Source organism: Macrobrachium nipponense, chromosome 39 (assembly GCF_015104395.2).
Source record: "Macrobrachium nipponense isolate FS-2020 chromosome 39, ASM1510439v2, whole genome shotgun sequence".
In the NCBI taxonomy this organism is placed as follows: domain Eukaryota; kingdom Metazoa; phylum Arthropoda; class Malacostraca; order Decapoda; family Palaemonidae; genus Macrobrachium; species Macrobrachium nipponense.
Genome location: NC_061099.1, coordinates 36,494,186 through 36,511,685, shown reverse-complemented (window position 1 = coordinate 36,511,685; position 17,500 = coordinate 36,494,186). Strand labels below are relative to the sequence as shown.

The window sequence follows — 17,500 nt, the reverse complement described above, 5'->3', positions numbered from 1 at the left end:
AACAAAATTATTTATGTTAAAAAGCTTTAAAATTCTAGGAATATCTAAAAACCTTTCATCATAAGGTAATTTTTGAGAATGTTATGCTTACTAAATTCAAGTTTGTCATTAGTTGAATAAAATTTTTTCTAGCTCTTTTCCATGCCCACATCTACAAAAGTCCTTGGGTATTTAAGTTTCAATGCAATATCATAAATAGTTTTTAATTTCAGCGTCAATAAACTGCGGGCTACAGACACGTAAAGCCCTTAGGAACATCCCAGAAAAAACAGAGAATTTAACGTTTGATGTGATTGGAGTAGTAATGAACAAAAGAGGCAATATTAGTTGATTTTCGAAAGACTGAAAAGGTGAAATTTCTATCATTTCTATGGACAGTTACATCAAGAAAATTCAAATTACAATTTCTTTCTTCCTCTACAGTAAATTTTATAGAAGGGACTAAATTATTGAGATTATTAAGGAATTCCCTGGAGGTTTTCGTGAACTGGCCAAATACAGAAGATATCATCCACGTATCTAAACCAAATAACTTTTGGGGTCAAAATTCTTGGTAAGAGTTTTGTCTCAAAATTCCATGTAGATATTGCTAAGGACAGGAGATAAGGGATTACCCATGGCCATGCCAAACTTTTGTACAAAAAATTCCCCATTGAAACAAAATTTACTATCCTTTGATACATAACCTTATGAGACTAAATGAGATTTTCTACACTTAAGGGAATGTCATGACGCTCTAATTCCTCTTCCAAATATTCAAGTAAGTCATCTACAGGCACTTTTGTAAATAAAGAGACAACATCAACTAACCATATAAAATCATAATTCAAATTTAAACTATTCAATTTGTTTATAAAATCAACATTGTTTTTAACATTCGTGTTAGAAATATTTCCTACCAAAGGAGTAAGAAGTTTTTACAAGCCATTTAGATAAATTATACGAAACTGAGCCCACTGAACTAATGATTGTCTGATAGGGTTATTGATTTTATGTGTCTTGACTAAACCATACATGTAAGGTAGGGAGGCGCATTGCGGTGTAAACTGTTTAATTAAATGGTCCAAGCCCTTCAATGGATTTAATTTGTTTATTAAAATGGGAGTTAACTGTCTGTGTAGGGTCAGACCTCAGTTTCGTATAAGTATCAGTGTCATTTAGCAATGTCATTATTTTACTTATATAGTCACTTTTATTCATAATTACCACTGCATTAGATTTATCTGCTTTTGTCACCTTCACTGTTTCGTCTTCTTTAATTTTCTTAAAAGCCTGGAGAAATCTCACGGGTACATTAGGGGGAGAAGGTTTACTCATAGCACCATACACAATACCTCTACAAATATTGATATCATCAGGGCATAGGTTTTGATTCAATTTTTCTAAATAACAAAAGGATTTTAATATGGTTAGTTTTGATGTTGTCTCTTTATTTACAAAAGTGCCTGTAGATGACTTACTTGAATATTTGGAAGAGGAATTAGAGCGTCATGACATTCCCTTAAGTGTAGAAAATCTCATTAGTCTCATAAGGTTATGTATCAAAAGATAGTAAATTTGTTTCAATGGGGAATTTTTTGTACAAAAGTTTGGCATGGCCATGGGGTAATCCCTTATCTCCTGCCTGCCTTAGCAATATTTACATGGAATTTTTTGAGACAAAAAAGTTATTTGGTTTAGATACGTGGATGATATCTTCTGTATTTGGCCAGTTCACGAAAACCTCCAGGAATTCCTTAATAATCTCAATAATTTAGTCCCTTCTCTATAAAATTTACTGTAGAGGAAGAAAGAAATTGTAATTTGAATTTTCTTGATGTAACTGTCCATAGAAATGATAGAAATTTCACCTTTTCAGTCTTTCGAAAATCAACCAATATTGCCTCTTTTGTTCATTACTACTCCAATCACCATCAAAATGTTAAATTCTCTGTTTTTTCTGGGATGTTCCTAAGGGCTTTACGTGTCTGTAGCCGCAGTTTATTGACGCTGAATTAAACTATTTATGATATTGCATTGAAACTTAAATACCCAAGGACTTTTGTAGATGTGGCATGGAAAAGAGCTAGAAAAACATTTTATTCAACTAATGACAAACTTGAATTTAGTAAGCATAACATTCTAAAATTACCTTATGATGAAAGGTTTTTAGATATTCCTAGAATTTTAAAGCTTTTTAACATAAATGTTGTTTTCAGTAATATTAATGTCAAGAGTTTAGTAATCAAAAATTCTCCTAAAGATCTTCCAGGCTGCATATATGAAATTCCTTGCAAAAAGTGTGATAAAATCTATTATGGACAGACTGGCAAATCTCTTTCACAGCGTCTTAAGCAACATCAATATTCTGTGAGAACTGGGCAAATATCGAATGCATTATTTGTACATATGAGAGATTTAGACCATCCTATTAACTGGAGTCAAGCAAGAGCCTTAGTCCCATGTAATGACACAGTTAAAAGGAATATCATTGAATCTTGTTTTATCAAGTCAAATAATAGAAATGTTCTAAATTTAAGTCTGGTTTATTTAAACTTGATGCTTTCATAATGAAAAAAAGTTGTAGATAAATATAAGCAACAAAATTAATATATTCAGTTTTTTTTACATGTTTTGGACTGTAAAGTACTTGTAATTTCGGTTAGGGTCAGAATCTGTTTAAGTTTGTGACCGTGATGATATCCGATAATCCTGGATTATCCCTTTTAATTTTTACCCTTTTGATAATTAACCATCTGGTATTCCTGATCTTGTTTGTACCTGAGGCCTTCCTCTCCGATTGTACTTTAGTAGCTCCTTGACCATGTCTTAATAAAGACGAAAGCGCTTGGATTCCTGACTGTCATTTCCCGTGGTATTCGCTTATTTATGAAGTTCACGTGCATCTACTGTGATTTTTTAAGCATATATATATATATATATATATATATATATATATATATATATATATATATCTATATATATATATATTATATATATATATATTATATTATATTATATATTATTATATATATTATATATATATTATTATATTATTATATATATTATTATTATATATATATATATATATATATATATAGTATATATATATATATATATATATATATATATATATATATAATATATATATATATATATATATATATATATATTGATATATAGGATATATAGATATATATGATATATATGATATATATATATATATATATATATATATATATATATATATAATATATATATATATATATATATATATATAACATATATATATACAGGCAGTCCCGGGTTACGACGGGGGTTCCGTTCTTGAGGCGCGTCGTAAGCCGAAAATCGTCGTAAGCCGGAAACGACACTTGGAAATATGCCTAAACTAAGAAAAAGTTAGAGACCTTACCTGTGTGACATGCAAGTAGATTGCATGATGTGTAGTGTGGTTATTCCAATGGCAAAGGATGGTTCTTGAAGGTATAATTCTTTATTAAACTCTTGTGACACTAAAAAGCACAATGTACACTACACTTAATCCTTAGGGTATACACTAAACACTGTCACTGTATACGTATACACATGCATTGCACACTTTGTTAGATCCTTGATACACTAAAATCCCAGTCTGGTAGCTCTGGAAGGTAAAAGTATAAAAACACAATTAGTACAAAATACTACACAAAGTCCTGAATACAATATGTAAATTATAGATATCAAGAGTAAAAGAGTTAATGTATGTTAATTAATTCCTTACTTTGAGTTATATCAAGAGTAAAAAAGTTAATGTAATGTGAATTAATTCCTTAACCTTTAGTTTAAAGTTCTCAGTCAATGTAACCCTGGATGGACCAACGTCTTATGTGGCCCCAATAGAGGTTCCTACATCAGTTCAGGGGGTTCTGGAATGTACAAAAATAATTATATAGTCAGTAGTACTCTATGCATAGTAAGTTACATACAGTAATTATTCAACCAATACAGTGTTTAACTATGCATACAGTGGTTTAGATCACATAATAACATGTATAAAACTTAGTTATATGTATGTTAATTAATTCCATACCTTTAGTTTAAAGTTCTCAGTCAATGTAACCCTGGATGGACAAAGTCTTATGTGGCCCCCATAGCCTACATCATTCAGGTTCTGGAAGGTACAAAAGATAATTTGTCAGTAAGTACTCTATGCATAGTAAGTTACATACAGTAATATGCACCATAACAGTGGTTTAATATCACATAAATATTAACATGTATAAAAACTTAGTTAATGTATGTTAATTAATTCCTTACTTTAGTTTAAAGTTCTCAGTCAATGTAACCCTGGATGGACAAAGTCTTAGTGGCCCCATAGCCTACATCATTCAGGGGTTCTGGAATGTACAAAAAGATAATTTTGTCAGTAAGTACTCTATGCATAGTAAGTTACATACAGTAATATGCACCATACAGTGGTTTAATATTGTAAATGATTGGTCTAACACCCCCTACTGTTGGCAGGGAGTGTACAGTATGTATGTAATTCCATGAGGGACCTTGATCACTTATCCCATGTGAGAGATCTTGGTCCCACTTAATGTATGTTTACTATATGTACTATGTATAATTCCTTACTTTAGTACAGTAGTACATAGTTTTACAGTTGTCGTTCTATGTTATGTAGTAACCTGGACAAAGTTTTATGTGGCCCCATAGCCGCATCATGGAGGGGGTCCTGGTTTTCTGGAATGTACCAAAAAAGTATCAAAGTTAAGTCATGTTATGTATGTTTAGTAAGTTACATACAGTAAACATACGTACAGTGGTTTATAACATGTACATAATCAAACTTGGTTGGAAATTCCTGTAAAAAAAGTTATGTACGTATGTAATATGTACTACTGTATGTAAAAACCTTACTGTTCATACTTTGTTACACTACATGTTACATGTGATACGTATACTTTCCTGAAGGGTTTTTTTCCATCCAAAAATGGTGCTTCTACTTGTAGTAGTTATCCCTTGATGACACTTGTAGTAACAACCTGGAGTTGTGTGAAAAATGTTGGTTCTGGAAGGAAAAAGTAACAAAATTAGTGTACAAAATATACACTACAGAAAGTTGTGAATGCATATGTTAATTACTGTAGATATATCAAGAGTACTAAAAGAGTTAATGTATGTTAATTAATTCCTTACCTTTAGTTTATATTTTGCAGTCATCATAACCCTGGATGGACAAAGTCTTATGTGGCCCCATAGCCTACATCATTCAGGGGGTTCTGGAATGTACAAAAATAATTAGTATGTTAGTAAAGTACTCTATGCATAGTAAGTTACATTACAGTAATATGCACCATACAGTGGTTTAATATCACATATAACATGTAGTATAAAACTTAATTTAGAAATTCCTTACATAACTTACCAACTTTTAGTGAGTCCTCAAAGCTGTTACCTAGGTTGTGGGAGATGGAGGTGGAGGTGTAGAGCATTCATGATAAGGATGCATTCCAACCTAACTTCAGTGTGCTTTATCACAGATAACCAGGCTAGGATGATGGGCCAGTCTGGAATGAAGAATTAATATTAAAGGACAGTATGTAACCACTTAGGTGTACAAAATTTATTGTACGTATGCAAACATTAAACACAACTGAGAATTCCTTACCTCCAGCAAAATGAAGACATGTAGGCTATGTAAAGGTCTGGTTTATGTAAGTCACAGGTGCATGCCAGTCTGGATGATAATGTAATAGTACAATGATTATAGTATGTATGTTACATACATAACATGGTTTATTACTATGTAATATTAAAACATTAATAAAAAAAAATGTCCTTACCAAATTCTAGTGGTTGGCTTGCTTACTGGGATGGTCATATGGTACATGAGAGTGGGTGGCTGGGCTATGGAGTGGGATGGGCAGGTGCTTGGGAGTCTGGAATGATAAAAAATATATAAAATGATAGTTACTACTACTGTAACTACTGCACATGTTATTACTGTTTGACATATTGGTGTGTAATACGATGTTCAATATAAAAAATGAAGAATTCTTTTACCTGAAGGAATGGGAGAGGTGATACTACTCGTATCAACTGATTTGGGCTCTGGGGAGGTGATACTTGTATCAACTGATGAGGGAACATCTACATCTGGAAAGAATGATAGGGTACATAAATATATTATAAGGTGGATGTATGTAATTGTAGCATATGTACACTTTTAATAAAATTTCTATTAGCAATTTATAAAACATTTTATACAAATTTGTTAAGGATTCCTTACCTGATGTATAGGGCGAGGCTCAAAACCATTGGAAAGGCTCAGGGTCATCTGGGTCACTGTCACTATCAAAGGGGTCTGAAATGGAAAAAAAAATAATAATAAGGTTATGCAACATCAAACACATTGTACCACTATGTAAGTTAGTGTACGAATGTATGTAGGTGTAAACAATTTCCAACATGAAAATGAGAAAAATGAAATTGCTTACCTGGTTGTACACGTGCAGGTGGGCGGGCTGATACAGAGGGTCCAGGTACAGGGGGGGGGGATCTGGAACTGTCACAGGTAGTACAGGGAGATCTGGAACTGTCACAGGTAGTACAGGGAGATCTGGAACTGTCACAGGTAGTACAGGGGGATCTGGAACTGTCACCACTTCTGCAATAAAATTACAAATGATGAAAATTAATGAAGTTACAATTTATACTCTTACATTTAGTAGTTGTTACATTAAAAAATTAACACATTTTTAATATGTACACATGTAAACACATAAATTAGGTAAAACAGTTCAGAATTCCTTACCAGGACTAGGAGTGGGAGGTGGTGGTACTGGAGACTTGTGAAGAAAGTGGTCAAGCCTGGACTGCACACTTCTCTTCGTCTGCTTCTCCTTCAGGGTCTCCTTGTAGAAAGTCACCAAATCCATGATTCCTCTCTTGATTTTGTCAAACCTAGAAACGTTAGGGTCTTCTGCCTCAAAGAAGCCAAGGCTCTCTCCAGATGAGTAAAACCCTCTGACAAGCCTTTCACAGTTAATGACCTGGGTTTTGGCTCTGGTGCCGCCTCCTCTTCCTCAATCATTTGTTGTTCAAGTTCTAGTAAGTCCTCTGCAGACAATTCCTCTCCATGGGAAGCCAGCAGCTCTGTTACATCATCAGGTTCAAGATCTAGTTGCAGCCTCTTGCTTAGCCCTACGATCTTCCTCGTCACAGTCTCGACGTCTTCTGCCTGGTCAAAGCCTTCAAAAACTGTGCACAAACTGTGGACACAGTTTCCTCCAGGCCCCATTTAAAGTGGTCGTCTTCACCTCGTCCCAAGCACTTGCAATGTTCTTCACTGCATCTGCAATGTTGTAGCCCTTCCAGAATTGCTTCAGTGTCAACTCCTTGTTAGCTTCTATGGCCCTCAAAGCAACACGTATGGTCTTCTAAGGTAGTAAGCCTTGAAATTTGCTATTACTCCCTGGTCCATTGGCTGTATCAGCGATGTGGTATTGGGTGGTAGGTACACCACCTTCACATTAGGATGCATGTCGCTCAAATTTGAAGGGTGACCAGGGCATTGTCCAGGACTAAGAGGGCCTTAAAAGGCAGACCCTTCGAAGTCCAAATACCGCTCCACTGCTGGCACGAAATGGTCATTGAACCAATCTTCGAAGACCATTAAGGTAACCCACGCCTTCTTGTTAGATTTCAAATCACAGGGAGTTGACTCTGAAAATGCCCTTGAAAGCCCCTGGATTCTCGGCCAAATACACCAGCAAGGGCTTCAGTTTTCAAATCACCACTTGCATTGGCAAACCCAAACAGCAAAGTCAGTCGCTCCTTTCCAGCTTTATGGCCAGGTGCTGACTTCTCCTCCTTGGAAAGGTACGTTCGATTTGGCATTCTTTTCCAAAATAATCCAGTCTCATCCACATTAAAGACTTGGTCAGCCGTGTAACCACCATCTTAATTATCTCAGCCAAACCAGCTGGAAAACTTTCTGCTGCTTCGCTATCAGCACTAGCAGCTTCACCTTGCAGCTTCACATTATGCAAATTTGCACGAGCCTTAAAACGGTTAAACAACCTCTACTCGCGGAAAATTCACCACCAGCACTGCCTTCGCCAAACTTTTTCACTACTGCCTCATGCAGCGCTCTAGCCTTCTCCTGGATCACACTTAAGCTCACCGGAACACGTCGCTGGTTCTGGTCCTCCAGCCAGATCATGAGCATTTCTCCATTTCAACAATGCTCTGGCTACGTTGCTTCTCGTTTATCACCGTTGACTTTCATCGGTGCAGCACATCCTTAACGTGCTTCAGAATACGTTCCTTATCCTTCACAGTGGTTACCACCGTGGTCCTGCTCAAGCCTAAAGAACGGCCTATTTCGGTGTTAGTTTCTCTTCTCCGAACGCTTTATCACGTCATATTTTACCTCCATCGTGATGACCTTCCTCTTCTTGGATGAACTATCATCGGAGGAAGTACTTTGGCGTTTAGGAGCCATTGTAAATTAGCGAAAATGGCAAGGAACTTTCAGCAACGTCTCAGCACACAACCTAGTGGAATGCAGGCAGGCACGCGATTGAAGTGGCGTCCTTTCGTATTGTTACGCTTGGCGTCCTCGACCGTCCGAGGTCGTTGTTCGGTCAATTTACCATACAGTTTTTAATAGCGTTAATTAATTTATGCACCTCCGCTCAAAAACTAGTTCTGCATATGAGTATCGTTAAAAAGCATACAAAACGTCGTAACCTTGGCATTTGTGTTGTAATCTAACCAGAAACTTAGTTTTTTTTAATTATGTACTGGAAACAAGCAATGATTTTCATTATATTTGCGCTTTTGGACTGTTTTAAACTGCGCATCCCAAGCTAGTGTATTCATTCGCCCGCAAACTAGTTCCGCATGCGGCGTCAGTAAAAAAATTCAAAAAATACGAAAAAAAAAGTGTCAAAAATCATCATAACCTCAAAATTTTTGTTGTAATGTAACCAAAAACATATTTTTATTATGTACTGTGCTAAACTATAAAGGATTTTTATCATAGCATGCGTTTTTTAAAAGCGTCGTTAACTCGGAGCGTCGGAAGCGTCAGCGTCGTAACCTCGGAAACAAGCGTCGTAACCCAGGACGGAATTTCCATTGAATATTTAAGAAAAAGCGTCGTAACCTCGGAACGTCGTAAGCCGGAAACCGTCGTAAGCCGGGGACCGCCTGTATACACACATACATATACATATAGTATACGTATATATTTTTTCTAAGATGGTGGAGCAATACTTTTTTTTTCTATTTTCAATCAATTTGATGACTGGATGTTTTCATAATTAATTTTGTTTGATTTTTCTCTTAGGCCTGAAATATCAATCAAATGGGTGCCAAGGTAGTTGTAGGAGTGGTGTTGGAATATTGTAGGAAGTTTTGAAAGCTTAATCAATTTAGAACCTAGCATTCTCATTGTAGGTCATTGAGGATTAATGTCTCTATGCTTTTTAGATTTAAATATGGTAGTGGTGGAAATTTTGTGGAAAACTGTAGTAACTGGGCCTTTATCATTTTTAGTATTCTTGTTAAATTAGTGTTCTTTGGCATATATTGTTATTATTTCGTTTAGTAGGCTCATTATTCAATTTTGTGTATATACTAATTATCTCTTAATAAGTTTCCATTTATGAGAAGTTATTACCAGTTGTATTTGATTTCTTTGTCTTATTGAGGCTGATGGCATTCCTGAAAGGTTTCGGGAAGTTAATTTACAAGAAAATATTAGATAAAACCAAACAGGTCCTTAACAATACTGTACAGCAAATGTGATGTGGGAGGTCACTAAATCTCATAAAGGAAAAAAGGAATGATGCTTTAGGCCAGTGGTTCCCAAACTGGTGTCCGCGGGCCCCTAAGGATCCATGAAAAAGTTAATAAATTTTCAACTCTAGAAAAATATATATAGAATAAAAATATCATCACTGATTCTCTTATCATCCTAGTGTCAGCGTTATTGATACTCTGGTGTGCAAGCAGCTTAGCTTGTACCATCCTTATTACATCATTACTTTAATATCATAAGCTTAATTTCTAATTTTTGTATATACTTACTTATAGTACTTACTTTGTGTAGGAGTATGCAGATATTAAATGTACCGTGTTGTACTACTGGGTATCCCGGTATGGTAATGATAACTTTTGATTGGCTGGAGCAAGTTTTGGAACCACTGCTCTAGACAAGGCTTCTGACACATAAACCTAAGTGGCAAATGATAACCTGTCTCCTAAAGCACAGACATTAATGCTATCAATTTTTTGTTTGACAAATCACTGCAAGCTTTTCTTATCTTTTTCTTACAATCACTGTTTTCAGGTAGTTTCTTCAGTTTAGTAGACCCTTGAAAAATTGTCCCTTATCCATACTCCACCTTTAGTTGATGGGGTAAACAGCCCCAAAGTCATAAAGTTGTACTACTGAGATGAATTTTATCACTGTTAGGCTCTGATAGGCAATATTTGGTGTGTATGAAGTATATAGTTTGCTAGTCATTCTACATGTATATAATTTTTTTAAGTTCCTGTGTGTAGTTTTTGTCACATCTTATCAATAAGTAATTCTGTCGTCGATGATATTGGTGAAACCTTATCCAATTTAATAATTTTACTTTTGTCTTCCAGCTATGGTGTAGTGCTGTGGGAACTTTTGACTGGTGAGATTCCATACAAAGGGATTGATGCTCTTGCGATTGCATATGGTGTAGCTATGAATAAATTAAGGCTTCATATCCCTGCCACTGTTCCTTCCAATTGGAGAAATTTGATGGAAAGTAAGTTGATCATTTTGAATGTGCAAGTTGACTTTAAAAAAAATGTTTAGTTTTTTAGATGTGAATTAACTTTCATGTAAATTAACTTTCACCTCACAGGTCTATGTATAAACGTATTGCTTCTTTCATCTGATGACAATGTACAGAAAATGCAGTTCTTGCCTTAAGAAAAATTTAACTTTCAATTCGTTTGTAGGTGAAATATTCCTTGTAAAATCTGAAGTGGCTGGATTGGCATAATGTAGAGTAACTTAGAATTTTAGAATGGGTCAAGCTATTATCTGCTTGTAGTATTAAAGTTTTTATTTTTTATTTTTAAATTTAGTATGTATTTGTTTGAAGGAAAAATGAGAGTAAAAATAAGAATCCATAAAGGAGGGTGTGTGGTGTAATTTTTGGTATGCTATTATCGTTTGAAGTTGTTAAGAGTGCTCACTCTCAAGATTTTTTTGGCATGACCTATCTATAACTGCAATAATATATTACTTCTTTTTGCAGGTTGTTGGGAATTAGACCCACATGCTCGGCCAACATTTGAGGTTATTTTAAAGAAGCTGGATGAGATTAGCCGTTCAAACTTTACTCAAACACCACATGAGAGCTTCCACACTATGCAGGGCCATTGGAAGGTTGAGATTGAAGAAAAAGTCAATGAAATTAGGATGAAAGAGAATGTAAGTATAACACTTTAATGGTAAAATAGTGGTGCAGATGGGTGATTATAAGTATTAATATTATGCACCATACGATTTGGATGAATTTATGGGAAAGATGTTCATATCACTTCAGTGATCCATAATGACTAATGGCAACTATAGTAGCTCAGCACAGGACAGAAGGCGATCAGTTAGTTTATAACCATTTCGGTACCACTGTATATGTAATTACTTTTCATTAAGACGTAATTATTAACCCTTAAACGCCTTTTGGACATTTTATACGTCGCCTAAAATTGTCTGTCAGGTGCTTAATTGACGTACGATATGTCAACTACAAAAAGTTTTTTTAAATATTCGCGGAAAAATAGTTATAGGCCTAATTTGCGAAAAATATTAAATCACGCAATAGGCCTAATTTGCGAAAAATATTAAATCACGCACCTTGAGGGATGCTTAGAGTTCACGGATCAAGCTGTTGTTTTGTTTACAAGCGTTACCCAGGCACACATGCGCGAATTGCTTTCTTCTCGCACTAAAAAGCATCAGCAACACATCTCAGAAATTCTTTCGTCCTTTTGTCGTAATTTTTGCACCGTTTTATATTAGCCGTTACATAGTTTTATATATAAAAATGTGTGCAATTTCATGTAGAATACAACAAAAAACAACCCATGGTTGTAGCTTTTATCAGTTTTGAAATGTTTTCATTTAAATCATGATGAGTGCCAAAATTTCAACCTTCGGTCAAATTTGACTTGACTGAAATGGTCGAAAAACGCCATTGTAAGCTAAAACACTTACATTCTAGTAATATTCAATCATTTACCTTCAGTTTGCAACAAATTGGAACTCTAGCACAATATTTCGATTTATGGTGAATTTTTGAAAAACACTTTCTTTACGTCCGCTCTCAGTAACTCGGCCGAAAACCTTGGAAATTCTTTCGTCACTTTGTCGTAATTTTTGCACCATTTTATATTAGCCGTTACATAAAGTTTTATATATGAAAATGTGTGCAATTTCACTTAGAATACAATAAAAACAACCCATGGTTGTAGCTTTTATCAGTTTTGAAATATTTTCTATGAATTATGTTCCAAAATTTCAACCTTTGGTTAACTGACTCTATTGAAATGGTCGAAAAACGCAATTGTAAGCTAAAACTCTTACATTCTAGTAATGTTCAATCATTTACCTTCATTTTGCAACAAATTCAAAGTCTCTAGCACAATATTTTGATTTATGGTGAATTTTTGAAAAACACTTTCCTTACATCCACGCGCAGTAACTCTGCCGAAATTCTCAGAAATTCTTTCGTCCCATTGTCGTAATGTTTGCCCCATTTTATATTAGCCGTTACATAAAGTTTTATATATGAAAATGTGTGCAATTTCATGTAGAATACAACAAAAATAACTCATGGTTGTAACTTTTATCAGTTTTGAAATATTTTCATAAAAATCACAATGTGCCAAAATTTCAACCTTCGGTAAACTTTAACTCGACCAAAATGGTCGAAAAACGCCATTGTAAGCTAAAACTCTTACATTCTAGAAATATTCAATCATTTACCTTCATTTGGCAACAAATTGGAAGTCTCTAGCACAATATTTCGATTTATGGTGAATTTTTGAAAAACACTTTCCTTATGTCCGCTCACAGTAACTCAGCCGAAAACCTTGGAAATTCTTTCATCACTTTGTCGTAATTTTTGCACCATTTTATATTAGCCGTTACATAAAGTTTTATATATGAAAATGTGTGCAATTTCACTTAGAATACAAAAAAAACAACCCATGGTTGTAGCTTTTATCAGTTTTGAAATATTTTCATATGAATTATGATGTTCCAAAATTTCAATTGGTTAACTTTGACTCAATCGAAATGGTTGAAAAACGCAATTGTAAGCTAAAACTCTTACATTCTAGTAATGTTCAATAATTTACCTTCATTTTGCAACAAATTCGAAGTCTCTAGCACAATATTTCGATTTATGGTGAATTTTTGAAAAACACTTTCCTTACATCCACGCGCAGTAACTCTGCCGAAATTCTCAGAAATTCTTTCGTCCCATTGTCGTAATGTTTGCCCTATTTTATATTAGCCGTTTCATAAAGTTTTATATTTGAAAATGTGTGCAATTTCATGTCGAATACAACAAAAATAATTCATGGTTGTAACTTTTATCAGTTTTGAAATATTTTCATAAAAATCACAATGTGCCAAAATTTCAACCTTCGGTCAACTTTAACTCGACCGAAATGGTCGAAAAACGCCAATGTAAGCTAAAACTCTTACATTCTAGTAATATTCAATCATTTACCTTCATTTGGCAACAAATTGGAAGTCTCTAACACAATATTTCGATTTATGGTGAATTTTTGAAAAAAAAAAAAAATTTCCATACATCCGCGCGCGGTAATTCTGCTGAAAATCTCAGAAATTCTTTTGTCACTGTTGTAATTTTTGCACCATTTTATATTCGCTGTTACGTAAAGTTTTATATATGAAAATGTGCGCAATTTCATGTAGAATACAACAAAAACAACCCATGGTTGTAGCTTTTATCAGTTTTGAAATATTTTCATATAAATCACAATAAGTGCCAAAATTTCACCTTCGGTCAACTTTGACTTGACCAAAATGGTCAAAAAACGCAATTATAAGCTAAACCTGTTACATTCTAGTGATATTCAATCATTTATCTTAATTTTGCAACAAATTGGAAGTTTCTAGCACAATATTTCGATTTATGGTGAATTTTTGAAAAAACCTTTTCCTTGTGTCCGTTCAGCAACGGCTTAAAATCTCAGAAATTCTTTCTTCACTTTGTCGTAATTTTTGCACCATTTTATATTAGCCGTTACATAAAGTTTTATATATGAAAATGTGTGCAATTTCATGTAAATATACAACAAAAAATAACTCATGGTTGTAGCTTTTATCAGTTTTGAAATATTTTCATATAAATCACGATTAATAGAAAAAACTCGACCTTCGGTTAATTTTAACTTGACCAAAATGGTCAAAAACTGCAATTGTAAACAAAAACACTTACAATCTAGTAATATTCAATCAATTACCTTCCTTTTGCAACAAATGGGAAGTCTCTAGCATTATATTTTGATTTGTGGTGAATTTTTAAAAAAACTTTTTTACGTATGCATGTTACGAATTCATGCATCATTTTGTGATAATATTTTCTCTGTGTTGCTTTGATCGTTTTACAATTTGTTATATACCAAAATGATCACAATTTAGTGTACAATACAACGAAAAAAAATAACTTGTTAGCTTTAACCGTTTTCACACAGCGCGATTTGTATACAATTATATATGAACATTTTTTTTTGCGCTGTCATATATATCCCAATATTTATATATGATAATGACATTTTTTTAATTTCTGATGGTTACATACTAAACTTCAGGCAATGACAAAAAAAGGAGCCAAAAATAAACTCTTAATCTTGAAAGCTAAGCGTCCTGTGATTTAAAAAAAAAAACTTTTTCCGCTTCGGTGCTAACTCCCGAACGCCGCCAGCATACGACAGTGATAAATAGCGGCTCGGCGTTTAAGGGTTAAATAACACCTCTCAGTTGTTCATTGGCCTGGATTAAGTTTTTATTATATAATTGATGGCCTTCCTAATATGTACAGGTGTTTTTGTTTGTAACTATGATAGATCTTTTTATTCTACTGATAACTTGAAGAAGTAAAATTTGAAAGTATGTTTCTTTTTCTTGAATAAGCTCCCATCCTGGTTTTACCTTTGTTTAAGTGTTACCTTAACCCTCTTACGCCGAAGCCCTAAAAATAAAAACCTCTCCTGTATGCCGGCGCCGGTTTGGAGTGAGCGCGGAAGCGGAAAAAAAAAAAATAATTTTTTCAAAAATCACAGCGCGCTTAGTTTTAAAGATTAAGAGTTCATTTTTGGCTCATTTTTTTTGTCATTGCCTGAAGTTTAGTATGTAATCATCAGAAATGAAAAATAATATCATTATCATATGTAAATAATGCAATTATATGGTAGCAAAAAAAAAATTCATAGATAATTGTATTCAAATCACGCTGTGCAAAAATGGTCAAGCTAACGAGTCTTTTTTTTTCGTTGTATTCTACACTAAATTGCAATCATTTTGATATATAATACATAGTAAAACAATAAAAGCAACACCGGAAAAATATTATCACAAAATGATCTACGAATTCGTAACGCACAGACGTAAAAAAATGCAATATATGGTAGCGAAAAAAAAAATTCATAGATAATTGTATTCAAATCACGCTGTGCAAAAAATGGTCAAAGCTAACGAGTAACTTTTTTTTTCGTTGTATTGTACACTAAATTGCAATCATTTTGATATATAATACATAGTAAAACAATAAAAGCAACACCGGAAAAATATTATCACAAAATGATCTAAGAATTCGTAACGCGCAGACGTAAAAAAATGTTATTTTCAAAAATTCACCGTAATTTTAAATATTGTTCTAGAGACTTGCAATTTGTTTCAAAATTAAGACAAATGATTGAATATTACAATACTGTAAGAGTTTTTGATTAGAATTGCAGATTTTGACCATTTCGGACGAGTTAAATTTGACCGAATGTCGAAATTTTTATATATATATTTTTTTATATGCACATATTTCGGAGATGGAAAAAGATACAACCTTTAATTATTTTTTATTGTATTTTTCATGAATTTTCACACATTTTGATATATGAAACTCTTTAAAATGGCTAATATGAAAAGGAGCAAATATTAGGATAATGCGATGTACGTATTTCGGAGACTCGCAGCTGCGAATCGGCACGCGGAGTGAAGGTAAATATATTTTTCAAAAATTCACCATAAATCACAATATTGTTCTAGAGACTTCAGATTTGTTTCAAAATGAAGAAAAATGACGGAATATTACTAGGCCATAAGAGTTTTAGCTTACAATTGCGTTTTTCAACTATTTCGGTAGAGTCAAATTTGACCGAACGTGGTTTTTTTCTATTTATCGTGATTTATATGCATATATTTCGAAAAAAGGAAAAGCTACAACCTTAAATCATTTTTAGTTGTATTCTACATGAAATTGCGCACATTTTCATATATAAAACTTTATGTAACAGCTAATTTTAAATGGTGCAAACATTTCAACAATCGCACAAAAAAAATTCTGATTTTTTCGGAAGAGTTACCGCGCGGACGTAAGGAAAAATTTTTTTTTTTTTTTTCATAAATTCACCATAAATCAAAATATTGTGCTAGAGACTTCCAAGTCGTTGCAAAATGAAGGTAAATGATTGAATATTACTAGAATATAAAAGTTTTAGCTTACAATTGCGTTTTTCGACCATTTCAAAAGGGTGCAAACATTAGGACAATCGCACGAAAAAATTTATCGGAAGAGTTATCGCACGAACGTAAGGAAAAAGTTTTTTCATAAATTCACCATAAATCGAAATATTGTGCTAAAGACATCCAATTTGTTGCAAAATGAAGGCAAATGATTGAATATTACTATAATATAAGAATTTTAGCTTACAATTGCGTTTCTCGACCATTTCGGTAGAGTCAAAGTTGACCAAAGGTTGAAATTTTTGCACTTATCGTTATTTATATCAAAATATTTCAAAACTGATAAAAGCTACAATCATGAGTATTTTTTGTTGTATTTTAAATGAAATTGTGCAAATTTTCATATATAATACTTTATGTAAAGGATAATTTAAAATGGTGCAAAAATTATGTCAAAGTGACGAAATAATTTTTGAGATATGTCACTGATACTTTTTAGTGTGATAAGAAAGAAATTCGCGCTTGCATGCCTGCGTAGCGATTGTAAACAAAATAATGCCTTGATCCGTGAACTCCCAGCATCCCCCAAGGCGCGTGATTCAAAAGTTTTCGGCTGGTACGCCTATAAGTATTTTTCCGCGAATTTTAAAAAAAAACTTTTTTCAGCCGACGTATGATACGTCCAATCGGCATACGGGAGACATTTTGACTCGACGTTTAATACGTCCAATTGGCGTAAGAGGGTTAATCTTTCCTATTTAA

General features: G+C 33.6%; 1 protein-coding gene and 1 long non-coding RNA gene across 2 annotated transcripts in view; one reads left to right on the top strand and one right to left on the bottom strand.

Moving 5' to 3' along the window:
• The window catches only part of LOC135210301 (mitogen-activated protein kinase kinase kinase 9-like), a 172,276-nt gene that overhangs the window by 103,921 nt on the left and 50,855 nt on the right, over positions 1 to 17,500 (top strand). The window contains 2 exon segments of the mRNA XM_064243184.1: positions 10,633 to 10,781; positions 11,280 to 11,455. Of these exon segments, the coding sequence (XP_064099254.1) occupies positions 10,633 to 10,781; positions 11,280 to 11,455 (325 nt within the window).
• Positions 5,636 to 6,275, bottom strand: LOC135210554 (uncharacterized). The gene is made up of 4 exons (XR_010313538.1): positions 6,257 to 6,275; positions 6,031 to 6,123; positions 5,811 to 5,906; positions 5,636 to 5,704 (listed from the first exon to the last, which is right to left on the bottom strand). It is a non-coding gene; the product is annotated as an uncharacterized LOC135210554 (long non-coding RNA).